Raw genomic sequence first — 18314 nt, 5'->3', positions numbered from 1 at the left:
TTTGTCCAAACACTCAAACTTGTCAACCCTCCAGACAGCCTTGTGATTTATATTTTAACAAGTGCCTGCCTTGGACATTATTAAGAATTGTCTGCCTTGTGACAGATGTTGTGCAGAGAGTTCAGAATTTCCGTAATTAAATATCACAAAAATATATTGTGCTTTGTAACAGGCATATTCCAGTTGTTTCAATACTGGAATAAATTGCAGCAGTGGAACTCTTACTGAAAGGCTTAGTAAATGGGGTGCGGGGGAAGGCCTAGGTGAATGGAAGTAGTTAGTAAGAGAAGTAGCAGTATATTTTTCTTTAGGGAGGTCTACAACTACAGTCATCTTATTAAAGGTTGAACTAAAATGCTTTTTAAAAACCAAGATCGCGAAGTATTAGCCTAGTGCAGGTATAGAATTAAAAATAATAATTTCAAAACAAAATACTGCTGTTTGTTGCTTGCTTGCTTGCTTGCCAAGTTGGGAAGCCAAGGTTCTGTTTCCCCTGAAAGAGCTGCTGATATCGCTAATAGCTAAAGCCCTGATTTTTATAGGTGCTGAGCCAACAACTCCAAGTCATGTCAATACGAGAAGCTTTCACAGAGCTAAACTATTTGATATGATTATCCCTGAAGCATAAGGGAGTGAGGGAAGTTCTGCTCAGTGCCAGAGAATTGATGAGCATCTCAAGAAATGTATGAAGTTGATGTAAATAAAGTCTAAAGAAGTGCTGTTTCTCTTTCTCTACTGCCATCTCTTCTCATGACCAATCTTGCTGTTGGTGAAAGTAGTTGAAATGTTCCAAAAAAAAAAAAAAAGATAGCAGAAGGAAAATCTAGTGACGTTAATGTGACTAAAGTTTTTATTTTAAAATGTTTCTTTGGTGGGGGTGAGGAAGAGCTCTCATATCTTTGACTGCTGGTTAGGAGTATAAAATCATAGAATTGTAGGACTGGATCTCAAGAGGTCATCTAGTCCAGCCCCCTGTACTAAGGCAGGGCCAAGTATATCTAGGAGACCTTCCACCTCTGATCATCTGCCAGTGGTGGAAGAAGGTACTATCCATCCCTCCTAAACATTTCCCCACACATTCAGATAACTCTGATTGTGAAGAGGTTTGTTCAGTCCAATAGACCCCTTGAAATCACCTTTCCCTGGGTGCGTTCTGCTAAAGGTGTAATTTGGGGTCCATGCAGCCTGTTTAAATTGATTTCTCTAGCTATTGAAATCAAACAGTTATCCAGTCTGCAGGTATCAGAAATGTCTTTTAAAACATTCCTAAAACCCTGATTGCCATATGTGGCAATTGGGTTGAGCCATTCCGATTCTGTCACTTGGAACTGGCAGGCCTAGAAGGCCAAGGAATATCAAAATTCAAATTATTTCTGAGGAGAGGATAAGAATCCCGTTGAATTAAAGTGCAGTTATGCAGCCTTAATTTAGGCTAGGTAATGTCCTAAAGTGAGCACAGATATCATGGTTTGATGCATTGGTTTTGTGTATAAGGTATCGTGAACTGCTATGGAAGAAACCCTACCCTGAAGAATGTCTTTAGTGGGCAAAAGACCTTTCAGTTCACCTTTAATTTTTAACCTCACATAATTTTATGGTTTCATGTCTTGGTATATTTATTGCATTCCAGTTCACTATTATGTCTGTCATTTGGAATAATTCAGTATGAGAACAGGGGTAGTCAAGAATTGATTTCATATTATTTTCTTGGCAAACTGTCCCCCTCCCCGGACCTCCATAAAATAAAGAATGTACCACTGTTTTTTGTTTAAAGAGTTTGGAGGAAATAATGCCTGTATGTTTGGTAATCCCAGCCTTCCTTATGATTTTTTCTACCTGCTGTGTATGTGAACTAAAACTGAAGAGTAGATTGAGCATAACTGCTGAATTTTTAGAATAATTGTTTGGAAACAGTTTTTTATATTAGATACTGCACTTCACACACTTTTTTTCCTCTTTATAAAGTCTGGTGCATTGTTCGTTCTGTTTTTAATGCAAACGATAATTAATAAAAGCACAAAGCATGTAGAATCAAATTTACAGTAATTTATGGCAAGTTATCAAATAAAATCTGTCATGTCTTTTTTTTTGTTGTAACTATATAAGTTGGCAATTCCTGTACAAAAGCACCAAAACACACATTTTTATTGAGTTGTAAATATTTGGCAGTGGAGAGCAGCTAGGAGGTTGTATTCAGAAAGTGAGGGGAAAAATGTACACTTAAAACTCCCCTTTTCTTTTGCATCAGTTATAAACTGTTAACATATCTTGTGGGAAACTAAAGGGCTTCCAAATAGTAAAACCCTGCCAGACTTCACAAATCCATTTCATCTTGCAGTGTGGTTGGCTTGTAGCAGCAAAAGAGGTATAGCTTAATCCCCTGGCTGTGAATGTACTTTACCTTACCGTCTTCTGATCTGAGTGCATGTTGGTCTTAAATCAGTCCCGTATTAAAGCTGTTATCCTGCACCCATCTTTTTTTCCCCCTCCCCAGTTTTAGGGCTATTTGTTGGCACTTTTATAATAATAATAGTGAATGAACAGCAAACTAAATTAGGTTTCTGGTGTGTTTCTTTAAAAAAAAATCAGAATCAAAGCTGTTTACATTGTTTATTACACTGAGATTTGAAAGAAAGAAAGCTTAGATTTTGTAAAATACTAATACACTGCACAAATTGCATTTTACTTATCTTTGCTAACAATTAAAGATTAGATTGTTTTGAGAGTTAGATCCAATACCGGTTCTTGTTCATTATCTAAAACAGTTTAGGAAATCAGAATTGTTTAGTAGCAGTTTGCTATAAAATTGTAGAATGGCTAGGGTGTTAGAATCCAAATTGACATTCTCCTTTAGGAGCGAGACAGACACCAGAGGCCTATCATTTGTATTCTTAAATCCTGTCTCTTTCAAGTAAATCGGGAAAGTGAAAACTTGATATCTGCATTTGCTGTATGGCAAGGACGGTAAACTTGAGCTGTCAGTCTCGCCACTAGTCTGGCTTTGTCTGTAGTTAAAATTATGACCCACTCTCTCTGGCCAGCCAAATGAGTAATCAGTAATGTGACTCGTGCTGGAAGTGACTCCATCACCACCTGTGACGGGGGATTAGTTACAGTTTACAGAGCACCGCCTCTTCCCTTCTTGCAACATGCCCTAAGCAAAGAGCTGGTTTCTCATTTGGGTGTCTGCGCTGCTGGAAGCTATTGCACTGTGTTTCCAGACAGAGAGAAGTATCCTTCGAGAGGCTTTTTTTCTGTGGATATCTAGCTGCTGTCTCGATGTGCTGTCTGTTTGGAGTGTCTGCTTGGTTATGTAAGCAGGCTCGGCAGAAATTATCATGACCCAGATCTGGGGACGCAATAGTGCTTCAGCTGCAGGATTTCTCAGTCGTTAACACCACACTGTTGATGACAAAGACCGAGTTGTACTCCGCCTCCGTGCCAGGGCTGAGACGGAGACAGGATTTGCTCGTCGAGTACTTGTTAGGTTACAGCCTGGGCTTGATTTTCATTTCTTAGCTTTTCTGAATGTTCAGTGTCAAAGATGCAAGTGAATCCGGAAATAGTTGATTAAAAAACATTTTCTTTTGATTTTGAAGACTAAAGTGGTGTGTATGAGTGGGTGAGATCCTGTGAAAACACTGTTCTAGAACAAATGGGAGATTTACCAGCTATCTGACTGCCATGACTTGTAAGAAAGCTACTTTGAGACTGTCGAGGACAAAGTAAGATTTATATTTTGTTCTTTTCTTGTCTTTTTTGAATTAATACTTAAGTTTTGGATACATTTTTTCTTCACTGAGTATGGAATGGGCTATTTGAGATTTCTCAGTTTTAGAACTATAGCAAAACAGTATTTCACTTTAAAAATAGTTTTAATAAAACTCAGTTCTCTTAGGACATTGAGAAAGGAATAATAGATATATATAAAAAGATACAGTATAAGAAGCTGCTGGTAGGCTGTGTATTGTGTTGCCCTTACTTCACTCAGTGTTTTTAAACAGTTTAACTTTTATTCCAGATATGCTGATTTTTCTTCTAATAGCACCCCAGGTATTTTCTAACAACTGTGGTGGTTGTTCCAAAGCCCTGTCTGGCTGAGAGGTTAGATTTGACATTCCTACAGGACACTAATGTTATGTTAAATAAAACTTGCAGTATCATATTAAGGTATTGGTTATATTAATGTTTGTTTGCAAACCTCGTATTTGTGAGATGCAAAAGGTGTCAACAAAAACCTATTTTTATATAGGTAGTTTTCTAAAAATATTTAAAGGATTGAGTATTGTCAAAATTAAAAAATCATGGAAAAAATATTGTAAACGATGTATGTATTTCCTGTTACATTTTAAATGGTGTGCTTTCAACATGGTGTGTGTTGAGCAGCTCAATTGTGTTGTAAGGACTGTGGCTGATTTATTTTAAAAATGCCTTTCAGGGAAGGCTCATCTGGTCTGCTTTTTCTCATGTGAATGGAATGTAGTGCACCATGGAACTCCAAACAGGATACAGTTGTTCTAAGCATTTTTCCTATGTAGTGGTAGGCCATAATAAGGCAGACATCCACACACTATTGGGAATTTATTGTAGTTTGGTTCAGTATGTGATATTCTAGTTAACATGTTAGTGCCATTTACGTAACCAGTAGGTAGATATTCTTTTCCAGCGCTGAATATAGAATATAAAAGCAATTTTTCTGTTACTTTAACAGTCTTCTGCATTAGTATTGAATTCTAGGCTGTTTTGTGGCCAGAATTGTATTCCACAGTGACTTTCATCAGATAGCAGCTCCCTAAGGCTGTAGAAGTACCTAGCAGAATGATAGATCTGCCCAGTCTTGAATTACTTACTTATTATGCACATGTTCTATTTACATTTCTTTACATTCCAAATGCACTTAGACCGATAAAATATTTAGTACTAATTCACTGGAAAAGCCAGAATACTGTTAGCAGAATTTTAAGTTTTTGCTTTATTAAAATAAATGCATACATAATTTCTTGTTTTCATATATGAAGATGGTGTGTTGGCATGTTAGTAGAACATGTGATTATGCTTCTGATGACTTAAGTATTTAGATGAATAATGGATACATTGTTTGCCACTTAAAACTGGGTGTATGTTGAATTTAAATGATTTTAGATGTGCCCTTCATTTTTTTTTGAAGAACATGTTAGAAATTATTCATAGATGAAAATGTATCTAGTGCATGTAGTAAATACTAAAATAAATTTGTATATCGGAATGTATTTAGTTGGTTATAAAGGTATGTGTGTCATGATTTTTTTTGTGTGTGAAATACTTAAATTTTTTTTTACTTATGAAATCAGTGCATTTACTTAAATGTAAATATCTAGTTTACCTCTTTGTAGATTCAGGTCATTTAGTACCGTAGAACTTGTGTATTATGGTAGAAACAAATTATTTAAATAATAGTTGAAGGAATTTGTGTATATCACAGCTTGATATATCAAAAACAAAAATGCCCCACCAGTTTGGCCTAAAAGAATTGGAAACTCTTGTTAATTACCCCTGAGGTTCTAATAATTTTAGTTTTAGCCGGTACTAACAGTTGTTAAACATTACTCCCAGAACCCTTTGACCTAAGTTGAAAAGCTGGGATGTGTCCTAAATTATGTGTTTTTCAAATTGGAAAATGACTAGCTCTCTCACAGGAAATACAACAACCTGTGGTTCTTTTATATGAGAGAGGTTATAAGAAATGAGCTTGAATTTCAAAACCCATTTTATTTATCCTTTATCTTTTGCTACTTGATAAAATTACTTCTGAGTATAAATCATGGCAACAAACAGCTACTGGGAAAAAAATATAGCTGTTTGGAGGTTTAATGATGAAGCAGCATAATGAGAACGTGCCAGTGTTTGTGTTATCTTAATTAAACAGTTTGACTAGAAAATAATATATAGAAAAGTAAGTTTAATTACTAGCATATATAAAATTAGTGTGAATGATCTTTTCAAGTATTATAGTTTTAAATAAAAAATGTATCAAGTTTTCTGTATTTTTTTGCTAAAGAAAGCAAAAACTGGTGAATATTAATGTTATACTTTTAGTTAAAAACAGTAACAGTTATTTAATTTCAATACTTTTTAATGGATAAAATGCTGTAAATGTTTACTAGACAAATGGGTATTTTAACAAGGCCAATACACCGTATAAGAAGAATACCTAAATGACCTTAGTGTGAGCTGAAGAGTGGGGCTTTAGGCATTTGAGTTCAATACCCACCTAAACAAGATGTAATAATATTAATTCATATTAAATATTTGAAAATACCCTAATGAACTAACCACACAATTATTTATTCAGCTATAACTTGAGTATTCCTTGCAATGAAAATTAGCCACTGTAATAATGTAGACATTCTAAAAATAATATTCTATTATTTATGTGCATTATATGCATCCGATGAAGTGAGCTGTAGCTCACGAAAGCTTATGCTCAAATAAATTTGTTAGTCTCTAAGGTGCCACAAGTACTCCTTTTCTTTTTGTGAATACAGACTAACACGGCTGCTACTCTGAAACCGTTCTATAGACAGCAGTTCTCAAGTTTGAGGTCCATGGACCCCACTGGTGCCCTCTGTGCGCTTGCTGATGGTCTTCAGAGAGCTGGTTGGTCACATAGTAGTGGACTACTTTGTTTCCAGCTGCTTAATTGGGTTAAATAGATCTAAAAATACCCTATACATTTTCTTGATACTACTACTTTATGTAAGCAATATCTATAGTTGTTACAGTGATCATAAATGGGTGAGATGGTTTGTGGGATTGGAGAGGTGAGGGGAATTTGTCTACAAGACCCACAATATGAAAAAGTTTGAGAACCTCTGTTAGGCAATGAGAGTAATTTATTAAATATGTTAACCCACCCAATTTCTGCATCAAGGTCACAAAAGCCTGAAAGTTATATGGTGGTGTTAGCCTGAGAGCTATGCTAGATGCCCCCTCCAGGCAGGTACTTTGCTGCATGCACTGGTACAAAGCTGTATTAATCATTATTTGATGATGTAACAAAGGAGCAAGTCAATTTAGGCACTATATATATTAATTATTAATGACATTGGTAATAAAGAAACTAAAGCATTTGTATCCATGGAACTTCTTTTGACCAAGCACTGGATTACAATGCAGTAAAATAAACAGGATTGGAGGCACCAATTCAGAAAAACTCCGAAGTCCTATGTTGCTTAAAGTTAATCATGCGCCTATGTGCTGTTTTGAATAGATATAGACTTAAGTATGTGCTTAAGTGCTTTGCTTAATTGAGGCCTTTAGGGTTTTAAGTCCTAGAATCATATAGCTACAAGAAATAAAAAGGGAAAGCTATGTGGTGTTGCCTGTGTAAAGGAGGATTGGTTGTAGGCTGAAGATGTTCAGTTTTTCCCATTTCCAGCACATAGACGTGTTTCTCAAGAGACTTTGTGGTTTGTAAAGAAGCTTTTTTTCTATAGTCTTGTAAAGAGGCCACTTGGACATCCTTGTATGTATTTTCTTGTCATTATATATTTGACTTGCTAACCTCTGATCGCTGAGTCTCTTCATGCCGTAGTTGATTAGTCTCTCAGGTTTTGTGTTTTTTTTTTTTTTTTTTTTTAAACCCATTTTATGTCTCTTGTGGCATGGGATACTACTTACTGGAATTCCCACTGTCTGTGCTGGCAGGTAGAAAAATGAAGAAACAATTGAAGAATGACAGTGTTTTTACTTAATGCTTTGCTTCTCCAAATCCATTACTACATTCCAGTTCTGGAGTCTCACTGATGGAATCTGGACTGTTTTTCCAAGAATTCTGACTTCTCTTTATAGATGTTTTATATAAGAATGTTTTCCATTACTGCTTGGGAAATTTCAAGCTAAGCACATTCAGCTGGCCTGCCACCCCTGTTCTAGGGAGGTGTGGCATTGCACAGTTTTGGTTTATTTTCTGTCTGTCTGCTTGTAGGAGGACTTATATTCCCAGACTGTCTGGGCTGGCCTATTAAGGGGGTTAAAGAAACTAAATTAGTAGGTATTAAATTACTTTTCTGAGTAGAGAACCACATTCACAGATACATGATTTGGGATCAGTTCATACAATACCTGCAATCAGATAAACTGGTGTTTTATATGTAATTTACTATGTAGTATTGCTCAAAGACAAGCATTAAGTCACACTCCAGATAGTTGTTGTTGTTGTTGTTGTTTAGTTAATTACATTCTATGTACAGATATATGTATACAGAATCATTTTTGTTGACTTAAATTTTTAAGGCAATGTAAAAAAATCAGTTTGAAGAAGAAGTAGAGTATATGTAAATATGCAGATGCTAATCAGTAAATAGAAAAACTAAACCATCAGAATTGTTAAATTAATCTGCTTGTTCTTTAAAACTTATTTTGGCACACACGGCTTGTTCCAGATTATAGGGTTTGAACTCCATTCTTTACTGACTCAAAAGACTAACTATTCCAAGGCCAGCTATACGTAAACAACTTGAGTAAAGGAATTCTGTAAAGTATTAGAAGTTACATAATTACAAACCATTGAGGATCCATGATTGCCCAACATTCCAGCACATTCTTTCTTTTCTCTCTCTTCCTTTCCTTCTGCCCCTTCTCATCTTCATTCCTCTCCCTCAAATAATCTCTTGCGGCTATCATACTTTTGAGGACTGCTGATTGGTTGATGAGTTTTTTCCTTCTCCGAGACAGTAATAGAAGGGATTATAATTGAGAAAATACAGAAACGAGCAATGTAGCATGCTAAATCTGCATGGTAAATATAGAGAAAGTAGCTCCCTTCCCCCAAATAGGACATAGTTAAAATAAACTAATACATGGCTCTGGGAATATGTCTCCTTGTTTGCTGTATAAGTGCCAGACCTGCTAAACTCTGCAGGTTTTTTTTTATTTTTTTACCGATACCAGTAACAAGACAACACCCTAATAAAACATAGTAACCTCTGGTGATGGTATTCTTAATTTGTAAATGAATAACAGTGAAGTGAATTTGTCTTCCAGTTGTGTTTTGTGCAGAATGAAGTCTGCACAACAGGTCTAAAAGGAAGTGTTTAAGAGGGTGGGGTTTTGTTTCCATTTCTATTATTTTAGAGATGTTATTAGTACAGTGAATTCTTTTTCTAGAAGAAATAAGTCTGTTTTTAGGATGATTTCATAGTATGTTCCTATTTTGATTTAGATAAATAAAGCAAGTGTGAAATTTCTTATTTGCACTTCAACTGGAAAAAAAAAGGGGGGGGGGTTGGAGAGACAGATTCAGCGTGTCATGTTGTGGAACAGTGATTCATAATGGAGAAGCCCCTGCCTGGTTGGTGAGATACTAGACGTTTTAATGGAGTGGTGCTACAGAGATGCTAGCTCCCAGTTTTTCTTGTTTCATGTTCAGCATATCAGTGTAGATTATGATTGCTGCACTGTTTAGGTGACCGAAGTAAAATTCTGTGTGTGATTGTCCCAGGCACGTTATTTTAGCTATCTGTTCGCCCTCACTTGCACACATACTCTCTCACATATGTGGCATTTTCACTAATCTCTATATTATACATTTTGAGTGCATGTATATTTCTTATTTTTTCCTTTTTCCTCCTGTATTCTTACCTTACGTTCTCGGTTTTGATGTATTTTCCTTTTATTGCCTGTACTCCCTCATTCCTGATTTTCTATCTTGTACAGTTTTCTTCATCTGCTCTTCCTTTCCCTTCTTTTTTTTTGTTGCATTTTGCACTTTCTTTGCTGAAAGTCCCCTTTCTTGTCTTCCCCCGGTCCCTTAATCACTTCCTCTTTCTACTGTCAGCCCATTTTCACAACCTCATCATATCTCCTTCCGCTACCCTCAGTCACTTTCCCGGGATTCCCTCTCACCAATCTGTCATCTAACTCCTCCTCTTAGTAAACCCCTGTCCAGTCACACTGTCACTAGACTTTTTCTGGTCCGGGAAATTCCACCCCCACTGATCAGAGTGACTGCTCAAGGGGAACCTTCTTCCCCAGTTATATTTTCTTCCCACTCATTCTCTGTAAGTTTCTCCTTCTTGCACTAAATGGGAGAGTACGAAAGCATTTTGGAGCCAGAGGAGGCGGCAGAATTTCCACTTGGGAGAAGCACATCCTTCTGAGTCAGTGTGCAGGAGCTGATAGTTCTCTCTCTAAGTGTGGAAGAAGCCCTCCAAGGAGAGAGAAGATCATGTCACTGGAGGCTTAAAAGCTGTTTTGTCTGAGGCTGCTGTGTTGGAGCAGCTGAGTCTGATTGCTGGTAGGGGAAGGAGTAATGTAGCCTGGAGGGAGTGCAGAAGGGAAGATGAAAGTAGGAGAGGCAATATAAGTGTCAGAGAACAGGAGAATGGGGAAACTGACCAAGCATGGTGGAAGAGAATTCAGCAGAGATGAAGGGTGCAGTCTCATGCCTGCATTTCCTTCCACCATGTTGTCTTAAGCAGATGCTGCTGTGCAAGCCTGACCTGCAGGCTGAAAGAGACGACCTGAATATGCAGCTGTGTGGCCAGGGTAAAATCCTGTGCTCTGAAATGGAACATTGATCTTCTGTGGTAAACACTCTCTTGCTCAACAACAATGTGGACAAGGAAGATTATGTATTGCAGTTCTGTGTTCTCACCCTAGTCTTTCCACTGACAGCACAAACAAAGCAGCAAAATACATTCAGGTTCCTATCTTAAATGACTAGTTGTTCTGAATGAGCAAGAGATAATTAAGCATTAACTGGGTTATCATAACACATGTGACTTTATATTTGCTGGAACAATGGGGTAAAGGAGGAGCCAAATCTTATCTTGGTTCTTTGAAATTCTTAGCTTTGTTCATTTTATTTTTTCAGACATTCAAGCCCTTGGTTGGAAAAAGTGTGTACAGTTCAATCACTGCAGTAGAATTCCTTGTGGACAAACAACTGGATTTTGTAACTGAAGATAGTGCCTTTCAGCCCTATCAGGTAAGAGATATGGGTAGTGTACAAGTCCAAGTCATCCAGTTTAATTGAATCCACTGTACGTTATTTTTAAAAAGCTTTTTATGGGCCAAATCCTTTGTAATATTGAGCCCACTCATTTCCTATTGGTCAATGGAAACAGAAGGTGCTCACCATTTCACAGACTTTAGTGGTGAATCTGTAAGGGGAAAAAAACTACATATACTGTGTCACAGATCCTCCTTCAAAATAAAATTTCTAACCTGTTTGTTAAAAGTTAACTAATACAGCTAATTATGGAGTAGATAACAGTATATTGTCTATTCTACTGGAGATGTGCTTTGGTCATTGAAACTCAAGTAGTGCATTTGTACTTGATTATTTATTGTTCTTCTCTTAAGACTGAATTACAGTAGTTTTTCTTTTAAAAAATAGTCTGATTCCTCCCTCATGGGTGACATAAATGGATAATTGCTGCTGTTTCTAAGTGTGTTTTCACAATTCCAGCATTCCAGATTTCTTAATCATAGCCCTAATAAATTAGAAGAGTACTTTCAGTATGTACTTGTGTATGTGTTTAAGACATGGTGTTTGTGAGGGATCTAGTCGCCAGAATCCTTAGAAAAACATAATTTGATTTTCTTTAAAGATAAGATTTCAAAACATTTCTTCTTTAGTAAATAAAAAGGGATAGAATACTGATTTTCTTTTTTTTACTCTGACTATAATCAGTCCAATGCAAATTGCCATAAGCTGTCTCTCTATTATAGGTTTCAGAGTAGCAGCCGTGTTAGTCTGTATCCGCAAAAAGAAAAGGAGTACTTGTGGCACTTTAGAGACTAACAAATATATTTGAGCATAAGCTTTCGTGAGTTACAGCTCACTTCATCAGATGCATGCAGTGGAAAATACAGTGGGGAGATTTTATATACACAGAGAACATGAAACAATGGGTGTTACCGTACACACTGTAAGGAGAGTGATTAGTTAAGGTGAGCTATTACCAGCAGGAGAGAAAAAAAAAACCTTTTGTAGTTATAATCAAGGTGGGCCGTTTCCAGCAGTTGACAAGAACGTCTGAGGAACAGTGTGTGTGTGTGGGGGGGAATAGTTTTACTTTGTGTAATGACACATCCACTCCCAGTCTCTATTCAAGCCTAATTTAATGGTGTCCAGTTTGCAAATTAATTCCAATTCAGCAGTCTCTCGTTAGAGTCTGTTTTTGAAGGTTTTTTGTTGAAGAATTGCAGCTTTTAGGTCTGAAATGGAGTGACCAGAGAGATTGAAGTGTTCTCCGACTGGTTTTTGAATGTTATAATTCCTGACGTCTGATTTGTGTCCATATATTCTTTTACGTAGAGACTGTCCAGTTTGGCCAGTGTACATGGCAGAGGGGCATTGCTGGCACATGATGGCATATATCACATTGGTAGATGTGCAGGTGAACGAGCCTCTGATAGTGTGGCTTACGTGATTAGGCCCTATGATGGTGTCCCCTGAATAGATATGTGGACAGAGTTGGCAATGGGCTTTTTTGCAAAGATAGGTTCCTGGGTTGGTGTTTTTGTTGTGTGGTGTGTGGTTGCTGGTGAGTATTTGCTTCAGTTTGGGGGGCTGTCTATTGTAGGTTATACAAAGGTAATACTTTGAGTCTGTTTGAGAGAGAGTGTTAATGGCTGATCAACACCACAATAATGTTCCTCCCTCCTTCAAAATTACTGTAGTATTTTTTCCAAATACATGGCTTAAAAAATAAAATGGAAATAAGACCTATATAGATAGAATTTTGTTTTTCAGTTCACTTAATGTTTGATGCTTTTGTCGTGATTCACTAATATTTGAGGAACCTAAGCAAATTCAAAACTATTTGTCTGAGTCCAGCTTCAATCTTCCAACTTGTTCTTAGTTTACTAAGAAAATGCCTGCTATAATTGTCTTCAGCTTTGCATGAGAGTTTATTTCCTCCAATCTTGCTCATTTCAGTTGTGGCAAGTATCCTTATTTTGGCAGTAGGTTGCTTTGGATTCCCAGAGAACAATCTGAGCAAGTTTACAGTAAAGCAAAAGTGAATGTATGAGGAAGAATGTTGCATCTTAGAAATCAGATTGCTTTACATCACCTAGCCATGCAATAAGTGTAGTGGATAGGTGCCAGGGCGGCTTTTGTCCTTGCCCCAAAAAAACGGGAGTTTTGATTGGGGTGGTAAATCAGTATAGAAGTAATACAGTAATTCTTGAAAAATGTGCACTTGTCACATGAAATGCTGGCTAAATCATAATTATTTATAATTAATACTCTATTGTAATTACAGCATGGAAAGAAGTAGGATACACTATCTCCTATAACATTTTTGTATCTATTAAATTTTTTAAGTAGGTATTTGAAGGTTAAAGATGCTGCAAAGACTGCTTTTAGGTTTAGGAGTTTTTTGTTTACACTAGAGTCGGGATCTTCTTACCTGGAGTTGTTAATCCTTGATTTGTCTTTAGAAGACATTTCAATCTCTTATTTTCTTCCATAAGAGGAGTTAGAGTCACAGATATTTTTTACTTATTATTTTAAAGAGAGAGGAGTTTTGTGCCAGATTGTTGATATCAGAAACTGAATTCCTGTTTTCACTGAAAAGGTGTAGTATGAGCAGTGCAGAGTTGTATCTGTGTCAGTCCCAGGATATTAGAGACACACGGTGAGTGAGGTAATATCTTTTATTGGACCAACTTCTGTTGGTGAGAGACACGCTTTTGAGCTTCACAAAGCTGACCTGATGAAGAGCTCTGTGTAGTCTGAAAGCTTCTCTCTCACCAACAGAAGTTGGTTCAATAAAAGATATTACCTCACCCACCTTGTCTCTTTAGTATGAGCAATAACATATAGCAGACACTAGTGTAAGATTTCTTTAACCTCTGCCTCCAGTGTTCCTCCTTCTGACAGGGAGAGGATTGTCATTGAGTGTGAGAGAGAAATGATTGTTCCATGCATCTCAGCTGTCCACTGCTGGACTCAGATCTCCAATTTATGAACCATCAAATGAAAATTACTTGGTTATAATAAGAATCTAAATTACTATTTCACTGACATGGTAACCAACAGATTACTGATATTAGAGTCTTTTTAACGTACTGATGGAACCTAAATTCTAGATCTAACTAGACACATTTTGTATGTTTTGTGTGCTGTATACCAAGATGCTGAGCTCACTGACCACTTGAACTAAGATTTCATTATAGTAAGTATTTGTTGACTTAAGTAGTCAGCTGTTACTGGCATATATTTTGTGAACAGTATTCAGAAGCACATCCCTCCTCCCATTTCCAGGGACAGTGTAGTTTCATGACCAATAATTTTGTTTAGAATGTGCGAATAAAAATATTGAATGGTAGTGTTCCTAGGATATAAAGGAATCCTTCTGTAAAATACATTATAAGAACAGCCATACTGGGTCAGACCAAAGGTCCATCTAGCCCAGTATCCTATCTTCCGAAAGCGGCCAATGACACGTGTCCCAGAGCACTGTGAAAAAATAGATGAGAGCTCCTTCCCTGCCTGAAGGAGCATACAGTCTAAACTACTTTCTGTTTTCATCACTTTTTAGAAATGCCATCTTGCTTTCTAGAAGCAACAGAGGTAAGACTTCTGGAGTTCAGGAGATAAGTTTGTTCTCCTGCTCGTTCTACAATGCCATTAACCTATTTCTGAATGGAGAACTTAAGAACCCAAGTATGCAGAGATAGATCTATTTTAATCCTTCCTAAATATATTTAACCCTCTGTTTTGGAGTCTAACAGTGTTGTGTTTTCAGCATGGAAGCCTTAGAGACTGTTTTAAAGCTTTATGGTGAACTAGGTTCACCCCCCTCCCCATTGTTTTTTTTGTTTTGTTTTTTGCCACACATCATGGTAGTAGTCTGAGCACTTAGTTTCAGCCCCGTTGGCTCAGATTTTTAAAGGTATTTAGTCATGCTGTGCTGATTGCTGCAATGCCTAACTTATTTAAGAGCCTAAATCTCATTTTCAAAGGGTATTTAGGCACTTAGGTGCCAAATCCTAGTGACAGTCAAAACAAGCTGAATTTAAACCTGCGTGGGGTGACTCCATCAAATTTCATATCCTGTGCTTCAACCTCTGGCCTATTTCCATTGTAATTGAGATAATGAACATATTCATCATAATGTTACTATTGGGAAATAGATGTTCCTAGAACCTTTCTCCTGTAGATCACTGGTATGACTCCTGCTCAGATCAGTTCAGATCAGTTGTTATAAAACACATTGGCATCTAACGTGATGATCTGTCTTCTGGCCTGGAAGAAATGAGGTTGTTGTCTTAGTCCAATTTCAAGATGACAAGTGCTCAAGCCAGACAAAACAGCACAATGGGCATCCTTTTAGTCTTAGCAGAAAGGATAAGGATTGAGTAGGCAAGGAGACTAAATTATTCTCCCCTCTAGAAGTGTTTGCTCCAGAACAGGGTTAGAGGCACATTAACTGAGGAATTTTGAACCACAGATTCCTATGCCACCCATATCTGCTGTGTGGATCAGTAAACTTTAGTTTCTGTGATAGTAGATCCAGCACCTTTTCACAAGCATTAAATGTACTTATTTTTCAAAAAATGGGATACATATAACAGCTAGGTCACAGCATCTGGTGATTCTTATAGCACCTTCATCTTCTTACGTGGTTAGTAAATCTTGCACTTCATATATGGATTTACGTAATACATCTATGTTTCTTGTCATTATAGGATTTCCATTTTTCATGTCTGTATGGGTGCTGCTTTTAAGCCAGTCCATTTCTTCACAGATGTAAGAAGTTTCTTTGAGGCCCTTCATTTATAATTTGTTCCTACAAGATCCTGAACATGTAATGCAGTAGTTATCACCCTATAATTTTTGATTGCCTACCAATCACATACCTGCAGTTTTTATTTTGATTGCTGTATAAAGGAGATAACAGGTATTATTTCTTACTTGAAAATTTTGTGTGTGACTGAGTGCGACTCTCATTCATTAATCTGAGATGGTCAGGCCTGTTAGTCGAGTATTTCCTTGTTATGGCAAGACTCTTTGCTTCTAGGGAAAAGTCAGACTTAAGCAGAGGATCGAGGCAAACCGGTTTAGCAATGACATGAAAATTCTGTCTTGTTACCCACAGTAAGTGGTGGGTGTAAAAATGTTTGTTATATATTCACTATCCTACTGTATATCTATAATGAACACACATGAGTATGAAACGTGATACATAAGACAAATTATCAATATTTTTTGTACTTTGGGTCCAAAATATGGCAAATGTACTTTAAAATTGTTTATATTTTCCATTAACATACAGTACACCCTTACTATAATGCCCTTTGCAATAGTAAACCTTGAGCTATAGCCAACTTGGTCCCTGGATCCCACCTCCAGCCCCACCTGCTGCGGTGAGGGGGCTGAGAGCTCCTCCAGCCCCAGGGCTGCAAATGGTGGGGCAGACAGTTCCCGCGTGGCTGCAAGCAGGGGTTCAGAGGGGGGCAGGCAACTCCTCCAACCCCGGGGCCAGAATCAGGGGTAGGTGGGGGGCAGACAGCTCCGGCCCGGGAGCAGTAAGCAGCAGGGGCTCCATGGGAGCCAGAGGAACTCTGTTTGGCTGCAGGGCTCAAAGTGTCAGCAATCCTCTCCCACTTCCCCGTCCTGCAGCAGGGCTCTTTCCCTGTAACAAACCCCTGGCTATAATGACCAAATGGCTTGGCTCCTCAGGGGTTTGTTATAGTGAGGGTGTACTGTATACTGTTGTGTGGTATGAATGCATATTAATTTTTTTTAAAGCAAAAACTTGCAAGCATTTAGAAAATTACCCACTAATATTAGTTTGAGTCTGGTATAATGTAGACAGATATGCTGCTTCCCCATGCAGCTCTAAAATTTCACTTAAGTTCTGATTTTCACCAGTCCTACTAATTACATCTGGGGCTTCTCCTGAGCAGAGATTTCCAACTGGTGTAATTTTATGCTTGCTTTTATTGTAGAGTGAAAGATTTCAACTTTTCATCAGATATCCATCTAGTATATTATTCTACAGCAGTTCACCATTTAGCTCCAGCTTGAAAATGATACCATGATAGTAGTTGTATTTAACTAAAATTTTCTTTGAAGAATAACAAATTTACGCATACTGTTGTGTCATCAAACACATTCCAGTCTATAAACATGAATACTATGGTATATTACAGTGAAGTTGTGTATTTCACAGAAATTCACACTAAGCAGAGGTTCATTATAAATAGACCTGCAAATTGCACATTGTTATGAATTGAAAAAATTCAGGACAGACTTTGACTCACTACAACTGAGTTTAACAATGTTTGAGTTCATCGTAAGGAATTTCCAGTATTCAAGAAAAATCAGTGTATAAATATGTAGGTTAATAGTACTAAAGCAAACAACTGAATGAAGAAATAGTAAGATACAGAAAACTCAACCATCTATTAAGCACTACACTGACTTGAAAATTACTCCTTATGAGGGCAAAATCTCAGTGTAGTAAGGTGGTATGTATATTTTTCCTTTCAACAAACACAATAGTAAGCTTGCCTTTTCTCTGAAAAACATTATAGCAAATTGTATTAAAAAAAAAAAAAAGCTTTTCCTATAGTAGACATTTCTGGTGTTTTTAAATTGAGAATTTTTAAATATCTAGGCACAACGGAATAGATACGAGGAAGTGTGTGATTTCGTGTCCCCCCTCCCCTCCTTTAATTAAACACTTCTTCGGTTCAAACTAAGCACCTACACTATTCCTAAACATAGCTAAAATTTGCTGTTTTCAGACAAATTCTAACCTTAACAATTATTTCTGAATATTGCATTTGAGAAGCAAGACTCCATTAATCAGTTTTTGTACTGATTTTTAAGAGGTTGGATACTTGTGAACTGGGATGTTTATTTTAAAAAATCAGCTAACTACCTAGGCAGTTCGAGGTATAAGGTTCCAATAAGTGGTTTGTTAAAAATATCAGTGAATTTACAATAAACTTATAAATTTTAAGTATAACCAAGATTGAGTAGTTAAAACTGAAATCTGTACCTTTTCTGAAACACCATGCATACAATATGTAATATCCAGCAAACACATTCATTTAAGCAATTATAAATTCATTTTGTAGTATTCCTTGCTGGTGAAAGAACCAGAATTATAGCAGCAAAGCTGCTGCTTATGTTCCTTTGTTTTAAATACTGTAGTTTGCTTGAAACTAAAAAGAGAGGACATGAAGAATTAAAGCATAATATATGCTGTGTGTGGTGTCATCAACATGGTGTCTTTATCTGAACATTTGGCAATATCAGTCTTTCACAGGCCAAGATCAGTTGTATTATATTGCGGACAAACAAC

General features: G+C 37.0%; 1 protein-coding gene across 3 annotated transcripts in view; it reads left to right on the top strand.

Annotated features, from left to right (window-relative positions):
- JMJD1C (jumonji domain containing 1C) overlaps positions 1 to 18314 on the top strand; it is a 302451-nt gene that overhangs the window by 171810 nt on the left and 112327 nt on the right. For 2 of the 3 annotated variants that reach the window (XM_074958855.1, XM_074958857.1), the window contains exon 3: positions 10856 to 10969. In XM_074958855.1, the coding sequence (XP_074814956.1) occupies positions 10856 to 10969 (114 nt within the window). Of the gene's footprint in view, positions 1 to 3586; positions 3726 to 10855; positions 10970 to 18314 lie in introns of those variants that run through there. The other variant, XM_074958856.1, reaches the window with a different exon arrangement.

Source organism: Natator depressus, chromosome 7 (assembly GCF_965152275.1).
Source record: "Natator depressus isolate rNatDep1 chromosome 7, rNatDep2.hap1, whole genome shotgun sequence".
Classification (NCBI taxonomy): Eukaryota; Metazoa; Chordata; order Testudines; family Cheloniidae; genus Natator; species Natator depressus.
The sequence above is the reverse complement of the archived record's forward strand: the minus strand, read 5'-3'. Positions and strand labels throughout refer to the sequence as shown.